General features: G+C 38.1%; 1 protein-coding gene across 6 annotated transcripts in view; it reads right to left on the bottom strand.

Moving 5' to 3' along the window:
* The window catches only part of SPICE1 (spindle and centriole associated protein 1), a 66,882-nt gene that overhangs the window by 896 nt on the left and 46,984 nt on the right, over nucleotides 1–19,002 (bottom strand). For 3 of the 6 annotated variants that reach the window (XM_027585467.2, XM_027585465.2, XM_027585466.2), the window contains 6 exons: nucleotides 14,635–14,782; nucleotides 13,520–13,744; nucleotides 6,616–7,106; nucleotides 4,337–4,520; nucleotides 1,878–1,980; nucleotides 821–908 (listed from right to left, as the gene is read on the bottom strand). In XM_027585467.2, the coding sequence (XP_027441268.2) occupies nucleotides 821–908; nucleotides 1,878–1,980; nucleotides 4,337–4,520; nucleotides 6,616–7,106; nucleotides 13,520–13,744; nucleotides 14,635–14,782 (1,239 nt within the window). Of the gene's footprint in view, nucleotides 1–820; nucleotides 909–1,877; nucleotides 1,981–2,171; nucleotides 2,242–4,336; nucleotides 4,521–6,615; nucleotides 7,107–13,519; nucleotides 13,745–14,634; nucleotides 14,783–19,002 lie in introns of all 6 variants that reach the window. The other 3 variants (XR_003518289.2, XR_003518290.2, XM_027585468.2) reach the window with 3 other exon arrangements.

Here is a 19,002-nt window from a genome sequence, read left to right as displayed (position 1 = left end):
CAGCAAAGGACAAATCTTCTAGTGCTAGACAATGGGGATATCTGAGAATATAAATTAATCTGGGCTATAAATATTCAATATTTACTGAAGCACTCACTATTTGGTCTAATCTACAGCAAATCAGAACACATGAAGAATATGTATGACATTGATTAACCACAACTTCTCTAACCAGTGGCACACTCAGATACAGCATACTAGGTTAAGTGACAAGAAAAGTGGCCCCAGGGCTCTGGATAACCCAATCCCACACAGCCACAGCAAGCACTGAGGGAACCAATATCTCAGTGTAACTACTACTTCAAGGAACACCTGTATGTCCTGCCACATTATCAGAATGCTTTGCCTGAGGCCAGTAATTTCCAGTCTATGTTGAAATCCCATTGAATTTTATCTTATTCCTTAGCTACCCCAGAACACAAAAGAGACTATATGGCTTAAAGGTTTTTTCTAGTAAAGGTGAATTAGGAATTCTTTTCTTCTGAGAATTTTATGTCACCTGTAGGATAACAAGAATTTAATTAAGAATGGAAATCACTAGCGGTGCCTGGATGGCTCTGTTGTTAAGCATCTGTCTTCGGCTCAGGTCATGGTCCCAGGGTCCTGGGATCGAGCCCCGCATCAGGCTCCCTACTCCGTGGGAAGCCTGCTTCTCCCTCTCCCATTCCCCCTGCTTGTGCTCCTGCTCTCTCTCTCTCTGTCAAATAAATAAATAAAATCTTTAAAAAAAAAAAGAATGGAAATCACTAAATCAGCCACCTTCCCCCACCCCACTCTCCTGACCCCTACACACATTTCACAATTACATTTTATCACATACCTTTGCTCTTGGATTAACAGGTGTGAATCGCCCACTTCCTGAGGTAGCGTTTAATGGAGAACAAGAATTACTAGTAGCCCCTGAAGATCTATTTACAAGAAATAAGAGAGAGTGGGAGAGTGATCTATCATCATTAACCTTCAAAAAATTATATAAGACTGACAAATCTCAGTATTGGCAATGGCTGAGTTAGGTCCAAATGAGGTAAATTATCTGTAACATATTTTTACCACCCTAAGTTGTTTTTTTTTTTTTAATTATTAGACTTCCTTTTTTAGAGTAGTTTTAGGTTTACAAAAGGATTAAGTGTAAAGAACAGAGAGTTTCAATATAGCCCTCACTTCCCCCACACAGTTTCTCCAAATTATTAGGACCTTGCATCAGGTTGCTACATTTATCACAACTGATGAGATAATACTGGTACATTATTAATTACATCCATAGCTCACATCAGGGTTCACCCTTTTGTTATACATTCTATGCGTTTTGGCGAGTGTATAATGACAATACCCACCATTACGGTATCATGCTGTAACATTTTTAAGGGGAAAGATGCATGTGCAGGGGCGGGGGGAAGGCCCGGCAGCGGAAAAGAGCCCTGAATGGCAGCACAGTGTCAAGGTAAGCACAGAGAGTGGAGACAGAAGAGCCAGGTCCATCCTCAGTGCCACCCTTTACCAATCATGTGACCCATCTAAGCAAACCACCCAATTAGCTCAATGAGCTTTAGTTTCATTTCTTGTAAAGGAGAAAAATACTACTGATCAATTTACCCCCGTCATATGTTATCTCCTAATTTTATAACCTATAAAGCACTCTATATATGTGCCATTATCCTATTTTTGTCCTCAATAGCCAACCCACACTGTTCTACTTAAGGCTTGTTCCTCACTCCTCTTTTTCTTCCCCAGAAATTCTTCTCTCCAATTGCTTTATTTTCTCTACAGGAGTGAGTCTGTCTGAACCTAAGTCAGATACTGTGCACTTCCTTTTTTCACAAAGAGAAAGAAACACCACATTCTTGATTTTTTAAAGTAACTGCACGTTGTAACCCTACCTTCTTGTATTTATCCCACTGGTAGGAGAGACAGTACTGCATTTTGAGCTTTCTGGGGCTTCAGCTCCTGGAATAGATACTTCAATTGTCCTCTTTCCTCCTTCTAAAATATAAAAATAAATATTAGTTTCATTATCTTTCATTAAAATAAAATAAAAATTTAACTTGATTTCTATCTTACTGCAAATTTCACATTACAAATTTGGAGTTTCTTTCTATATTTTCTTTATGGCCCACAGACACCCTTGAAGGATTTTTTTCAAAATGAACTGTGAGACAAGAAACTTTAGTTACTAGTGTCAATTCAGTAGCATGCCAGTTCATAGAAAGCCAGAATCTTCAGACAAGTGGTATCATGTCAGATCTGGAAGTGAAAAACAGAAATTAAGAGCTAGCCCTAAAAAATCTTAAGATTTTTGTCAAAAGCAGCTTATCTAAAATTTTCAAAAAAATTAAAAAGAAAAAGGAAAATTTCTGAAGTCATTCAATAAAACTTTAAATCCTCTAAATCTACTATATTATTAGATTCCTGAAGGCATTAACTTAGGAGCAGAAAGTTGGCTGAAGAGTTCATATGGCCAATGGCAAGTATAACTGTATAACTGTGTTCATTTTCAATATTTCAAAAGTTAGATTATCAATTAACAAATATTTACTATCTACTAATGAAAGACAATGTCTATACTAGGCAGTTTCACAGAGGCTCTTATGAATCACTACTTAAAATCAGTGATCTTTGGGGCTTTAATGGGTAATGAAACCATATTTAATTGTATAAGATTATTCCATTACCCTAGAAACCAAAGAGGCTTTGTATGGCATATGATTATATCTTTATCATCATAGCGCACAAAGGTACTCGTGAAACCAAGAATTTTACTTTTAAAAAGGAATATCTTGGAGATATTACCAAAAAAGAATATTCTGGAGATATAACCACTGGAATGAAAAGAACACAGTTTGCAAATTTACCAATTTGCTTTAGAACTTCAGACAAATCACTTAACGTCTTTTTCCTCAGTTTACTTACGTATCAAAAAGCTATAACATCAGCTCTGTCTACTCTCAGGGTGTGTTGAGGACTAACTAAGATAATAGAAATGAGGTACTTTTAACCTTAAAAAACAATTGAAACAGAAGATGTCTAATGTAATTACAAAATTACTCTTAAGAGCAATTTGCTTTATTCTTCTTTATTGCACCTAGTGCCACCTAACATTATCTCATAATGCTGGACAGGGATTTGTCCTGTTCAAAGCAGTTTCCCCAGGGCCCAGAACAGGGCAGCAGGTAGTAGATGTTCAAACGTATCGAGTGCTTTAATCAGAAGTTGCCTCTACGCTTCGTGACTATGAAGAACAGCAGACGAAGCTGTCATTTGAAGAAGCCTAGAATAGCACAGAGAAAGGGCCCTGGGGAAATGCATTATCTGTCATTTTCCAGTAATTTTTAAGAGTCTACTTTCTAGGTCTGAAGTTTCAAAAAAGAATGATTTGTAACTGAGAGAAAAAGTCTCATGAGGGAGGTGGGTGGGAGGACGGTTGAAACAGGTGAAGGCGATTAAGAGCACACTAAGTAAGCACTAAGTAATGTATATAAGTGCTGGATCATTATATTGTGCACCTGAAACTAATATAACACTGTATGTTAATTATACTGGAATAAAAAAAATTTTTTTAAGTCTCACTGGCAGATACCTTAAAGATAGCCTACTTCAGCCAGCCTCTAGACAGATGAATACCTCTAAAACACCAATACCTGAGCACCTCAAGGAACATACTCCTTCTGATATAATTATTTTCTATCCCTCACAATTAGAACCTTCTTTTATACTGGGCCAAAATTAGTCTCTCTATAGCCTTCATACAGCTCTATCACTTAGGGTCTTAGTAATTCAATTTTTGCCAAAGAACAACTTAAGATCTACTTCATTTCATCAATACTTTTTTGTATGTAAATATTATGACAACTAATTTTTCAGTTACTATTCTATTATTCAGAATCCCCTCTAGTTTATCACATTCTTAAGAAAACAACAGAATGGGAAGTTTAATTTACAAATGAAAATGTTTTAACTGGTTTTAATGAAATAACTTGTAATTTGTTGCTGATGAAATTCTAAATTATCATTTTGATGCTAATGTTTTGTACTCAGCCACTGCATAGGTCCTAAGTGAATCATACACTGTAATGATTCCCATTTACACATCAGGCAACTTAAGAACTTAGACACCAAAGATAAACTGCAGGCACCATGGAATAGCTTTCTACCAGGAGATTGGCCTTCCAGCCTTATTTCTGTCACTTATTCTGTGACTTAGGTCTGTTTCCTTCCATGTAAAATTGAAGGCACTGAAATACATGCTTTGAGATTTCTTTCAGCTCAATATATACTCGTAAAATCAAGAAAGTGAAAACTCCCATGTGCCTGGCTTTTACATCATGAATTTGTGACCAACCAGTCCATGCTCTGAGAGGTGATGGAATGGGTGACACCAGTGGAGAGGAAAGATTCAGACCAATAAGTTTCTGCTGCTCTATTAACTGCAAGAGTTTTCCACGAGCCTCCATACTCTGCCGATTCAATTCTGCAATCCGCTCCTCCATGCTACTTGGTGTTAGAGGTTGTGTTGCTGGAAAAGTCTTAAAAAAAAAAAAAAAAGGCACAAATTCCACATTAAAAACAATCCAAACAATTTTGACTTTTTGTAAAAATTAACTCTTCCACTAAGAGCCAGCTAGTTGGTATTCACAGCCCTTACTATATGTAACCTTGAATAGCAGGCAAAGAATAAAAGTCATTTAACTGAACAATTAGGGCTAAAGGAAAGGGATACTAATCCTTCTGATACTGGTACCACATAAGCCCTCTAGTCCCTTTGTCCATGGAGAACGTCTGTGGGACAAAGCTTCCCCGAATCTCTTCGGGTCTGTTGAGGTACACAAAAGATCCCATGAGCAAAGACAGTACTGCTAGTGACCTGACTTCTAAGTAACAGGTCTATTAATGATAGATCTGTGGTTTGAATCTCAATATAGAAAAGAGGATCTGCTGTACTCGAGAGATGCTTCTATCAGCCTAATCGTCATACACGTACCATGAGTTATTTGGCAAAGATTTCTAGGAATCTTATCACTCTTCTTGACCAGGGGTCAGCCGCCCCAAGCCATGTTTGGCCTCAGATATCTAATTTGAGAAATGTGGTGACTGGAAAGGAATATGAGAGGTAGAGTAAAAAAGCCACCCAAGGAATATAACATAAGTTTAATATGGAGATTCCTGAGAGGAATATATGTGTCATTCTTGATTATTTCATTTAGTTAAATATATCCCTTTGGGATAAAACAATTCCTAATAGAAATCACTGATTTATAACTTATGCACATTAATAAAAAAAGAGATAAGCTAAACAGTTTAAATTAAAGATCACTCTGAAATTCAGCTTATGACAAAGAGGGTGGTGAGGACAATAATAATAAATTGTCCTCACTAGCCTGATCTATATACGAATTAGAAAAGCAGGCAAGCTCAATTTTTAACTCTGTTGCCTTTTTAAAAACCAAGAGTTAGTTACCTGTTTTGAATAACTGTCAAAATTCTGCAAACACAGAAATGCCTCCAATGACTCAAAATTAAGGCAGTCTGTACTTACACACATCTACACCGACGGCTGCTGCCTACTCCTAAGACTTCTTCCTGGTAAGAGACTACCAGTCCCTTCTGTGACTCCACACTCATACTGCCCTTACTTCCTATGAGCCTGTGCTGACAGAGGTGGCCCTTATCCCCCACCCCCACCCCTTCCTAAACTTCCTCATGAAAGCCTTCAATCTATCATTGGTAAAGCCCTTTATAGAAGCAATCACCTCTGGAACCCCTAATCCATAAAGCTGCCCAGCTCCTTCCCACTGCCAAAACACTCTTCCATCTCCTATCAGAACCCTGACAGGAGCCACTCTGGCTCACAAAGGGGTAAAAGGAAGCGTCTCCCATCACTGGGACCAGTATGAGAACGTGTGTTATAAACACGCCCCAGCTGGAATTTAGAATCCCTTTTCTCCCCACGAACAAGAAAATGAAGATTTAAGTTACCAGGTTAGCCTACAAAATTCCTTCACTATGATAAGCAGATTTTTGCTATTCAAAGTACAATCCTCGGTCCAGTACCATCTGGGAACTTGTCAAAAATTCACAGGTACTATCTCAGAACTGCTCAATCAGAAACTGCATTTTAGCAAGATCTCCAGATGATTCACCCATACATTAAAGTCTGACTTTAATAATCCTTTAAAACATCATTTCTATAGGAAAATGCATTCTGTGTCCTAAAAAATTAACTCCTTATGAATTGAGGGCCAGCTACACTTAATTCTGTTATATGAGCCCCTGTAAGAGTAAAAATGCTTTCAATTAAAATGTAGTTGTATGGCAGGCTTTCATCTCATACTAATTCTGCATTTTATTTTTATAACTTCACTTGCAGCTTAATTTCAGCTTTCCTACACATTTTACCTTTGTCCTATTTTTCTCATTCATTTTCCTTGTTTTCTATTTTATGTTGTCCTCTTTTACTGTATGTGTCAAATAAACTGATAAATAACTTTTCTTATTTCGTGATGAGGACATGACAAACCATAAGCCTTCTACTAGCAGCCTTGAAGACATCCAGGATCACTTTGCTCCAGCAAAGTACTTAAGTTCCTAAATGTCCCTAGTCAACCCTTAACTGGTACTCACTGCAGTCATGTTGCTCACGTGACTCGTCTCTTGTTTATTTAATTCCCGAACTCCATCCCCTTGCTCTCCTCCTGGCCCGATAATATTATTCAGATGTGCCTTGATAGCTGAATTCTGCAGTGTCAACTCAGCAATTCGTGCCATGACGTCTTTGCTTTGTATTAATGCTGCATTTGTCCTAAGCTGCTGCCCGTCTCCCAGTACCAGGGGCTCTTCTGAGAACTCGGGGCTTCTGGCCTGCTGAGTGTTTGAATGCGAACTACAGAAGGGCTGTGAGAGGTTAACGAAGGGAGCTTGGGCTTTGTTCTCCAGGTCTTCCCCCATGTGAGACACCCTCCACCTCTGAGTGAAGAGATGACTCTCTTCACTTGAATTCTGATTGTCTGTGTCGGTAGGTAAGGTCTTCTTTTCCCAATTCTGTTCCTTCTCAATTATTTCCACAGTGGGAGGAATTCGTGGAGCAGGACGAGTTTGAACAGTCCTCCTCAATACTGCAGAGAAAATTAAAACAGAATAAACATGCATCATTTAGCCACAGACTGGCACTACAATCATCTCATTACTCATCATGGTAGTTAGAAATGTATTCCAATAGAAGGGTCTGGCTTCTGAAGGCCTAAATTATTTTAGCAGGGAATACACCAGCAATGCCACCTCAAACAATCAAATACAGAGACCTTTATATTCCTTAAGGCTTTACTGGTATCCTTGTAAAAAAGTCTGCCAAGTTCACATTTTAATACATGTATTAACTCATATCTGGGAATCTTGGGGGTGGAGGGAATATAAATACCTACTGTAAACTGAAGATGACCAGGAAAGGCATCTCTGAAGAAGCAAAATTTAAAAATGATTACATATGTGGCAGAAAGCAGAGCAAAGAACATTACAGGCAGAAGAACAATATATGTGAACTCCCCAGAATAGGAAAAAGCAAAGAAATGAGGCCAATTTAGTGTAACACAGCAATAAGGGAGACCTGGAAAAATATGAGATTGGAGAGGTGTACAGAAACTATTTCTTACAGAGCTTTTTAAGCCATGTTAAGAATTTTATAATTTAAACCAAGAGCAATGAAACATGGAGAAAGTTTGGCAATGACTCAATTTATATTTCTTAAATGCTGTGTTAATTGGAAGATCCAGGAATAGAAGTAGGGAGACCAGTAAGCCATTGTGGTAGTCTCGGAGAAAGAGGATGATAGCTCCAATGAAGGTATGTTGGCTATAGAGATGGAGAGAAGTGGGTAAATTTGAGAACTATTTTGGCAAAAGAACTAAGAGTGATGAACTGGAAGTAGGGAGTAAAGGAAACACACAGATCAAGATGGCATGCGCAACTGAGTGGGCAGTGATGTGATTTATAGAGATGGAGAAGGTAAGAACAGATTTAGGGGAAGGTAAGCTACCAAGAATTCCACTTTGAACAGGATAAGTTTAAGTGCCTGATGCTTTATCCTAATATCCATCTAAGCAGATGGACTCATGGGTCAGAAACTCAAAGAGAGGCATCTGGGCGAAGATACAAAACTGGAAGTCACTGGCATATAGACAGTATTGGGAGCAATGAGAATGATTGGGATTACCTAGAGAAAAAGAATCAAGTGAGAAAAGAAATCAATACTGACACAAGAGGAAGTCAACATGTAGAGCTTCATAGAGAGGAGAAGCTAGCAAAGCAGACTGAAATGGAGCAGCCAGAATGGTTAGAGAAATATTACAAGAATGCGGTATGAAGGAAACCAAGAGGGAGTGGTTATCCATATATAATACTACCGTTTAAGACCTAGAAACACAAAGACAGAAGAAAAGTACACTGGAGTTACTAACCTGGAGGCCACCGAAGCCCTTAGCAGGAGTAGTTTAGGCAAAATGACCTATTAGGGAGAGAATTGGGGAGACAGAGCTCCTAGTTCAAGACTACAGACTCACCTCCTTTCACTGACAACAAGGAAATTAAAAAATAAATAAATCCACATCAGTAAAGATTATGGTCTAGGAAGAGAGTCATTAGCAAAGGACATATTTAGACACATTTCTCTGGAAGACTGAAAGTGGATGGGAAGTGTATGAAATAATGAATTGAACAGAAGCCACAGTTCTGAACATGTATATGTTATAATGAAGCTACAGGTAAAAGCCAGTGTTTCTGGGAGAACCCGAAAAAGGCTGCTAGCTCAAAGCTGACTATACAGAGGGGAAAAAGTGAGAAGTAGGCTGAAAATTGCAGAACAACTTGAAAGTTCATCTACTTTATAGTTATGTTGGTCAAGCGGTGCTCACTACTTGCCCCACCCATTCTCAAAAGCAAAAAAAAAAAAAAAACAGCACTGGGGAGAGCAAATGTGGTAGCCCCAGTGAAATCGCTGGATCCTACTTACATACCCTAAAAGGAAGCCTGCAGTTAACAGAGCATGTTCATATATACAAAGCAACTGTTGAAGGGAAAGCCTATTGGGAAAACAGACCTAGATTGACCTACACCCCAGGAGAGAAGACCTATGCCAACCACCTATAACATTCAGTCTAGTCATTTATTCTTAACTATGATGGGCAATAAAGGATCACCAGACATACAAGGAAAACCAACAGCACAAAAGAGAAGAACCAGGATAGGAAAACAGAACAAAAAACTAAGAAGAGAAGGAAAATTCAGATACAGAAGATAATTTAATAAAATTCTAATGGGTATACTCAGCAGAGAGTTTCTGGAAGATAATGCAATGTTTTTGTTTTTTTAATTTTATTTATTTATTTGAGAGAGAGAGCACACAGAGGGAGAGGGACTTGATCCCACGACTCTGAGATCATGACCTGAGCCAAAGGCAGCCACTTAACCAACTGAGCCACCCAGGAGCCCCAAGATAATGCATTTGTAATAAGCATAAAAGAAAACAGGACAATCAAACACCAAGAAAGGGCTCTTGCTTAGAAATTAAAAACATAATTTGGTATAATTAAAAAAAATAAAAGACAGCCCTGACTATAAAGTGAAAAAAATCTTCCAAGATATAAGAAGCAAGATATAAGGCTTGTAAGAAAATGATCCAGGTCAATATACTATTTTCTAAAACTGCAGAAAGTCACATGTCTTCAAGTCCAAAAGGTCCCACTGGTGCCTCATAGTGCAATGAGAAAAAAAAAAGAAACATATTTAGACACACCTTATGCAAGGTCAGAATAAAAATAAAGGAATCCTAAAGCTTCCACAGAGAAAAAGTACATCACATACAAAGAAATTAAAGTTAGATAATACATCATACATCTCAACTGCAACACCGGATACTAATAATCAATAGAACAATGCCTCGAATCTCTCAGGGTAAAGGATTATGGACCTAGAATTCTATATCTAGCCAAATTATCAACCAAGTGTAATAGAAAAGTAAAAATATTCTCAGATTTTTAAGAACTTAGGGTTTGCCTTCTATACACCCATTCTGATGATTTCTTTCAGAAACTTGAGGGAGAAAACCAAAGAGGAAGAAGTGGGATCCAGGAAATAGTAGATACAACCCAGGAGTGTGACGTTAGCAAGTCCCAGGATAAGAGGTGTGCAGTGGGCCCGGCGAGCAATCAGTGCCGACCGGAGTAGGGGTGGAAGAGCTTTGGGAATTATCTCTAGAATGAAAGTGGATTCCATGCCACAGACAGTAACTAAAGGACCAGAAGATATTATTCATGTGTAAACAAGAGGGTAAAGCACATTATTCTTGTGTAAACAAGAGGGGAAAAGCAATTCGAAACTCCAGGCAAAACAAACATTGAACAAGAAAGTCAGTATAAATATACAGCAAATTTAAATATTCTGAGCAACTGATTAAATGAAATAAAGGACATTCACTTTGATCTTCATACTAAGAACTTTTTCCTTCCTGTGGCACAAAGACTGATAGGACAAAACAGTCATTTATTTTCAACTTTCAGTATCCATCTATAGACAAGACACAGAAGACATAATTGTGGTAATGGAACAAAGTAAATGTCACCAAACTTGATATGGTAAAAGGAAATGTAGGCTGAATGAAGGTGCGAAATGAAAGCAAAGGAGAGCCAGAAGGGAAGCGGCTCTCATAGAGGAAAGCCAAGAGATACTGCATAGAGTTAACAGAGAAGACACAGAAAGTATTTGAAGTCACAAAGTTAAGCAACAGAAGAGTTAAACATTATAATATAATCATCCAAATTGGATAGAGAAGGGAAGTAGGAGTTAATGTTCATTAAACCCTCTTCTTTAATAAAGGATAGTCTGTAATTATTGTGTGTAAAGTTAACATTTAAGAAAAAATATATAAAAATATTTTCTATTAATTATGGCGACCACCACAAGATAAGTAGAAATCAAACTGGGAAAAAAATGCATCCCTCTTAGGGCAGGCCTAAAGATGAAAGAGGAAGAGACCTTTGCATGTGTTTTTTTTAACCACATGAAAATATAAATTAGAACTGATGCCTGAAAATGAATGAATGGGAGATAAGAAAATGAAAACAGCATATATATACTATTCTTTCAAAAAGTGTGGCTGTAAAAGAAAGTAGAAAGCAATCAGTAGCTAAAGGAAATGATCTATAATGGGAAATTCTAGAGCAATGCTGGCCATTATGACAGTCTCTGGCCATACGCAGTCATTCAAATTCAAATTCATTAAAGTTAAATTAAATTAATAATTCAGTTCTTCAGTCACATTAGCCACATTTCAAGTGCCCCTGATGCTAGTGGCTACCACAACAAATGGAGCAGACACAGAACATTTTCATCATCACAGAAAGTTCTGTTGGACAGAGCTGTTCCAGAGCATAACCAAATACCGATAAAGGGCCCGATGTATCTCCCACCTTTATCCACATCTTCAGCTTAACTCAACAATTCTTTATATGTGAGCATTCTAAATAAAATGCTGAAAAATATGATGACAAAACTTCACCAACTAAGAATACATGTTCAAAGGTTATTCCATCTACACACTGTGAAAGAAATGTGTGGCATTCTTTTCTTTTTTTTTTTTTTAAAGATTTTATTTATTTTACAGAGAGAGAGAGCACAAGCAGGGGGATTGGCAAGTGGAGGGAGAGGGAGAAGCAGGCTTCCCGCTGAGCAAGGAGCCTGATGTGGGGCTCGATCCCAGGACCCTGGGATCATGACCTGAGCCGAAGGCAGATGCTTAACCATCTGAGCCACCCAGGCGCCCGTGGCATTATTTTCAATGCAAACCTGCTAACAAAGGGGTGTCTATAACAGTCCCCAAATAATTTGCTTTAGTGAACATTTAGCATATTTGTAATCAGAGTAAAAATATTTGTGGTAACTGTTTCTTTAAAAAAATTTAGGGGTGCCTGGGTGGCTCACTCGTTAAGCATTCGACTCTGATCTCAGCTCAGGTCTTGATCTCCGGGTCGTGAGTTCAAGCCCGTGCTGGGCTCCACACTGAAAGTGGAGCCTACTTTAAAAAAAAAAAAAAAAAAAGAACTTCAAGTTATCTTACTATCACCAATGGGAAATAATTTACAATACCTCAAAAGAGATCATTAGACAAGCTTATTAATACCATGTAAACATTTGAAAGATTACTTTGAGGAATGAAAATCTAACCTCAACAGAAATCAGAACTGAAATCATATTTCCTAAATATTTCCTAGCCAGAGTTAGTAATACTCTCTAGCCTCTAAAGAGGAAATACCAAATCACAGAACTGTAGAGCTGGAGGAACATTAAAGATAACAGAAAAATCTCTCATTTTGGAGCTAGGAAAATGAATTCAGAGAAGGTAAGTGTCTTAGCTCTAAGCCTCCCAGCTCGTCATCGGATGGGCCAAGACTCTAGCACTTCCGACCCTCAGCCTAGCACTGTCTCCCTACACCACAAAGATCTGACAGACTTTACAATTGCATAATAAATGCCAAAACAAATTTTATAATGGCAAGGACTTGTCATTTCTTTAACCCTATGGCCTCTTCATGTCCTTTATTGAAAAGGTACAGAAAATCTGACCAAATTTTCTAAGCTCCAATGACAGTATTATTATTTTAGTTATTATTTAGTTATTATTCTGTTCCCCTATGTAAGAAAGTAAACAAAGAAAGAAAATAAAGAAATAAAAATGTATGCAAATCAGGGCTGAATAACATTTTTCTAAAAACAATGGAGGAGAGTCTAAGGTAGTTTTTTGACTGAAGAATTGTTTTGAAAATGGAAAAAAAAAAAAGGCTCTATAGCTCCAGAAAAATGCACAGGTGGACAAATAAACATAATTTTCCAAACAATGAAACACTCCATGGTACTTCTGAAGACCATCCATGAGCCCCCAAGTTAAGAATCTCTGGGCTAAGGATTAACAATAAATCTTTTCAATTTTATTCTAAACTCTATATATGTCCTGCAAAAAGTGACCTGAAAGCTATTTTTAATTGTTCATCAACTTTCATTATAGAATTACCTCAACTGACTAAGCTAAACAAGTTTCAATGAGAAAGAGGTTAATAACCAAATCTGATCTACGAAATCCTTATATAGTCACAGTTCCTATCTTTCCTTGGCTAAACTTTTATTACTCTCTCTCTGGAGTATAATCTGTTTCTTATCCTTTCTTATGCTCCTGGACCACACAGGGAAAAGAAGATTTCCCTTACTCCACATTTCAATGCTGAGGACTTTGATCCTTTGGTTTGATTTAGTATTTACAACGTCTAATAGAACAGGTATATAATGAAATTTAATGTGACATTTAACCATAGGTATAACACACATGATAAAAACAACCCTGAAAAATCCTCCTTTAGCTCAAAGGTTATGTGTGGCAATCAGTATCTTTCAGAATTCCATTTACAGGGTAACAATGGACACCATATGTTACATATATAAAGCATAAAAAAACAACTGTCACACAGCTTAGAGGAAGCCTGCTTACCGTCCTGCAAGGGAGAGAATCCAGAGTTGCTCTTCTGCCTGGGTGGTGTTAACAACACAGCCGGTTCAAATATATGTGCTGGAAAACTGTTAGTCAGATTCACACTATCTGTGGGAGTTGGCACCTGAGACAGTTTAACAGGCAAGTCTTCCTGTGCGAATTCAGCCACTTCTTCCCCTCTGAACACCAATGGCATGGAGACATTAGCATTTACAACAGGGCCCTCTGAAGAAGATGAGAGGCTATCAGCACTTACAACCATGGATATATTGCAGGTATTTATACTTACATGCATTTCCACAGAAAGCAAAATCACATGAACTCTAGAGCCTTCACTTTCTAGGCCATATCCTCCTTTAGCTGTAACTCACACCCAAGGCTCCCAAGCGGCCAGCACTGGGAAGAGGCTCTTTTTGAGAAAGGCACTTAGTCCTTGAGAACTGCCCCAGCCATTGAGTTTCTCTCATGCAAGTTAAATTTTAGTCAGCCACTTCTTAGAATCCCTCCTGAGAAAACACTGCTAAATATATAAAATACTTTACCACACATAGACACTCATCAAAGTATTACTTAGAAGCAAAAAACATGAAAAAGCCTAACTGTCCTTTTCAGGCTCTGACATAGGATGGCACAGGAAGTGAAGAAAGGCTTTCCAAACATCACCACAAATGAACAAAAGTTGCACATTTCTAAAACTCAGAATTTCTTTTTCTTTCCAAGACCATCTCCTCTCCTCTTGAACCTGGTGTACAGTGATGAAAAGTGTTGGCACTAAAGCCCCACTAGTCTAGGAGGCAAATTCTGCTACTTCCTAGTTGTGTGATCTTGCTAAGCTACAACCCTCCCAAAGCCTTGGTTTTCTCATCGTGCAAGTAGGGACAACAGTGATACTTACCTCATAAAACTATTATGAGGACTAAATGAGATAATACACATAAAACACTTAAAAAGTGCCTGGCATAGAGCAAGTACCCAATAAATATTAGCTGGAAATAGTGATGGCAACTGTCATAGTGACAATGCTATATATGTATACGTGACCAATAACATGTAAGTTTACAGTTTTGTTTACTCTGTGTTTTAATACCAACCTGGGATAATAAGACCACACTCACCGGGATTGTCTATAATTTTCCTACTCGTGGATCCTCTTTCTGATGCCTGACATTCTTTGTTGCTTTTTATCACTGGACAGTTCTTCATGGCATGTGTGAGCGATATAAGTTGCTCATCTGTTGTGACCATGTATTGCTGAAGTCTTGCCTGGAGAAAAAAGAATGAAATAACATCACTGGCATAGCAGACATCAGATCATCTCCTAGATATGTAGAATCGTATCATTACTTTAACTACTCCAGGAACTTCGGACTTTCATTCAAATACTAAAATCATGCATTTGTAAGAACACATAATCATAAATGTTTTAAAAGTCCCATGACAGAGGAATGGTTAAATGGAATAATATTAATTACTAAATACACCACAACAACAGTAAGAATTAACCTTTTTACAGGGCTTCTGATCTATAAAACCTTTTTAGATAAATGATATCAACTGAGCCAAGCTAATTTAATAGAATATATAAACATAACCCTGTAAGAATTTATGTAATGTATATAAAATAATGTTAAGAGAAAATATATACATAGTGATAAGAGATATTATACACACACATATGTGTGTGTGTGTGTGTGTATATATATATCCATGTATCTATATATATTTCCAAAATGTACAGACATATGATAAAAATCAGAGATGGTCAGAAGTGAGAAGGATTATTAGAGGGACTACTGAATGAAATATACTAAACAATTTCATACCAGTCCAAATTTTTCCCAAATTCCACAATCATCTCCAATGACCTACTCAGCATCTCCATCTAGAGATGGAGAACTCACATAGGCTTCTCAAACTTAACATGTACAAAACCAAACTCCCCCTGAACATTCCCACCTCATCAACAGCAACTCCATCCTTCTAAATGCTCAGTCCCTAACTGTGGAATCACCCTTGACTCCTCTCACATCCTCTCCTTCGCCCCATATCCAACCCATTCGCAAATCCTACTGCTTGCCTTCAAAATATATTCATAATTTAGTCACTTTTCACAGCTTCTCCCACTTCCAACCTAGACCAGACTGCCAGACCACCTGAATTGTTTCAATAACTCCTATGTGTAATACTCTGCTTCTATGTCTAACCACCTACAGTCTAGTCCTATACTGTTCCCAAAAAAGCTTGAAGCACCTTGGGGCACTACAGTGAACTCACAGGGGCACCACAGGACATTTTAAATTTTTGAGGAAAACACTGCTGTTCAGCATCTGTCAGGCACCAGTGAACCAGTGAACCAGTTTGAGGTAGCTCACAGCTTCAACATTAGATCAAAATACATTTCTTTTGATGATGTCATATCTTCATGGAACTGGGTTTTCATTAGCTGCTATGCTAAAAAGCAACACTGTAAAAATTATTATGGAATAGGAAAAAAGAGTGACAGTATCCAATATGATTCCGAGCTTTGATCTTTTTTTCCCCCAACAATCCCCCTTAATATTTCTTGCAGGGCTGGTTTAGTGGTCACAAACTCCTTTAGTTTTTGTTTGTCTGGGAAACTCTTTATCTCTCCTTCTATTTTGAATGACAGCCTTGCCGGATAGAGTATTCTTGGCTGCATATTTTTCCCATTCAGCACACTGACTATATTCTGCCACTTCTGGCTGCCAAGTTTCTGTGGACGGATCTGCTGAGAACCTGATCTGTCTTCCCTTGTAGGTTAAGGACTTTTTTCCCCTTGCTGCTTTCAGGATTCTTTCCTTGTCTGTGTATTTGGTGAATTTGACTATGCTATACCTTGGCGATGGCCGGCTTTTGTTGAATTTAATGGGAGTTCTCTGCGCTTCTTGGATTTTGATGTCTGTTTCCTTCCTCAGATTAGGGAAATTGTCAGCTATAATTTGCTCGAATAAACCTTCTGCCTCTTTTTCTCTCTCTTCATCTTCTGGGACTCCTATGATACAAATGTTACTCCATTTTAATAAGTTACAGAGTTCCCTAAGTCTAGCTTCATGTCCATTACCTTTGTTTCCCTCTTCTTTTCAGCTTCATTACTTTCCATGATTTTATCTTCTATACCACTGATTCATTCCTTTGCTTCGTCCATCCTCATTTTTATGGCATCCATTCAGGTCTGCATCTCAGTTGTAGCATTTTTAATTTCTGCCTGACTAGATTTTATTTCTTTTATCTCTGCAGTAAGGGATTCTCTAGTGTCTTCTATGCTTTTTTCAAGCCCAGCTGATATCCTTATAATTGTTGTTTTAAATTCTAGTTCTGACATCTTACTTACATCTGCACTGAATAAATATCTGACTGTCATTTCTTCCTGTTCTTTCTTTTGGGGTAAATTCCTCCATCTTGTCATTTTGGAGTGGGAGGAAAAAAAACAAAATAAAACAAAATAAAAATTAAGAAATTAAAAAATTAAATTAAAAAAATAAAATACATACAGGAAGCTAGATGCTAGGTGTGTTTTGGTCTGCTTTTTAGGAGAAGCTCGATAGAAAAAGGTAGAAAGCAAGAAAAGAAAAAGAAAAAAATTTTAAATTTATATATATATAAAATAAAATAATAAATTGCTTTCTGTATCTAAAAAACAAACAAAACAAATAAAAACAAACACACACACACAAAACCCCAAAGGACGCTAGATCCTTTTTCCCCTAAAGCTGAAGCTTAGCAGCACTCTATGATCAGTAGACTCGGTGTGGGTGAGGAGTTTGTGCTGGTCTTCTGGGGGAAGGGCTGCTGCTCAGATTCTCAGGTAGAATTGCCCTAGTGGAGATGTGCCTGCAGGGAGCAGTAGGGTGGAGCTTGGTGTAGCAGCTCCGTTCTCCACTTGGTGGCACTGTTTAGCTCACTGAGGTCAAGCCAGTGGGCATGGGGAGAAGATGGTTCTACTTCTACCCCTTACTCTCATCTCCAGAGCAGGAAACGCAGGCCACCCCTCTTCAGTAAGCCCTCACAGATGCTAAAACAGCGACCCCTCCTGTGTTCGTGGTTTCTGTCAGATCCCTGCCTTCACCCTGTGTGTGTCCAAGCTGTCCACTGCCAAATGGTGCAGCACTCTTGTGTCTTATCCTAGGCTCGGCTGTGTCTCAAAACCCCACACTTCAGAGACACCCCCCCCCCACAGCACTGACAGGCACTGATCCTCTGGAGGAAAGTCTCCCTGCATTGTGACCAGTGCCAGCTTGTCCCAGAAGACAGCCTACTACTCTCCCTTTCCCACATTCCACGCCAGTGGTTTTTTAGCTCAACAGCCATGCTCCCACCTTAAGACCTTTGGACCCGCTATTCTAGACTGCCTAGATCGCCCTTCTCTTAGCTATCTGCACACTCACTTCCTCACCTTCTTCAGGCCTTTGTTCAAATGCCACTTCCTCAAACAGGCATGGCCCATCCCAATTTCAATTCCCCACCCTAGGTACTTCCTGTGCCTCTTACCTGCTTTATTCCTCATTACAGTACATATCACCATCTAACTTACAATATACTTCACTTTTCTTTTTTTTTAGGATTTATTTAGAATAAGCTCCACAGAGCAAAGATTTCTTCTTTGTTCACGACTGTATCTTCTGCACCAAGAACAGTGCCAGGCCCAAATCAATAAAGATTTGTTGAGTCAATTAGTACATTTTAAAGCTGCTCATCTTCCCAAGAGAATTGATCACCTAAGTTCACACAAACACTTATACATGAATGTTCATAGCAGCATTATTCATTCATAATACACAAAAAGGTAGAAACAACTCAAATGTCCATCAATTGATGAATGGATAAGCAAAATGAGGTATATCCATATAATGGAATATTGGTGGACAACAAAAAGGAATGAAGTACTGACATGTGCTATAAGCCCTGAAAACATTATGCTAAGTGAAAGAAATCTGACACAAAATATCACATATTGCATGATTCCACTTATATGAAATATCCACATTCAGCATATCTATAGAAACACAAAGTAGATTTCTAATTGCCAGGGACTGCAGGGGGAACAGAATGAAGAACAAGCTTCGGGTTTCTCTTTGGAGTGAGGAAAACATTCTGGAATTAGATAATGGTGCTGGTGTACAACTCTGTGAATAGTAAAAACCACTGAACTGTACACTTTAATAAGATGATTAAATGGTATGTGAACTGTATAGATCAATAAAAAATTGCATGTAGTATATCTAATGTCCACTGATACAACACAACTTGCCTACTAACTGTTGCTTTTCCAGTCTCTTTTGGCTGATAAATAAAAGTAATAATAACTGTCATTGGAGAACAAAGAGATGAATAAAACCATCTCTGCCCTCAAGCAGCTCAGTCTTTTTTTTTTTTTTTTTTAGGATTTTATTTATTTATTTGTCAGAGAGAAAGCACAAGCAGGGGGAACAGCAGGCAGAGGGAGAAGCAGGCTCCCTGCTGAG

The sequence above is a fragment of the Zalophus californianus genome, chromosome 1 (assembly GCF_009762305.2).
Source record: "Zalophus californianus isolate mZalCal1 chromosome 1, mZalCal1.pri.v2, whole genome shotgun sequence".
Taxonomy (NCBI): domain Eukaryota; kingdom Metazoa; phylum Chordata; class Mammalia; order Carnivora; family Otariidae; genus Zalophus; species Zalophus californianus.
The sequence above is the reverse complement of the archived record's forward strand: the minus strand, read 5'-3'. Positions and strand labels throughout refer to the sequence as shown.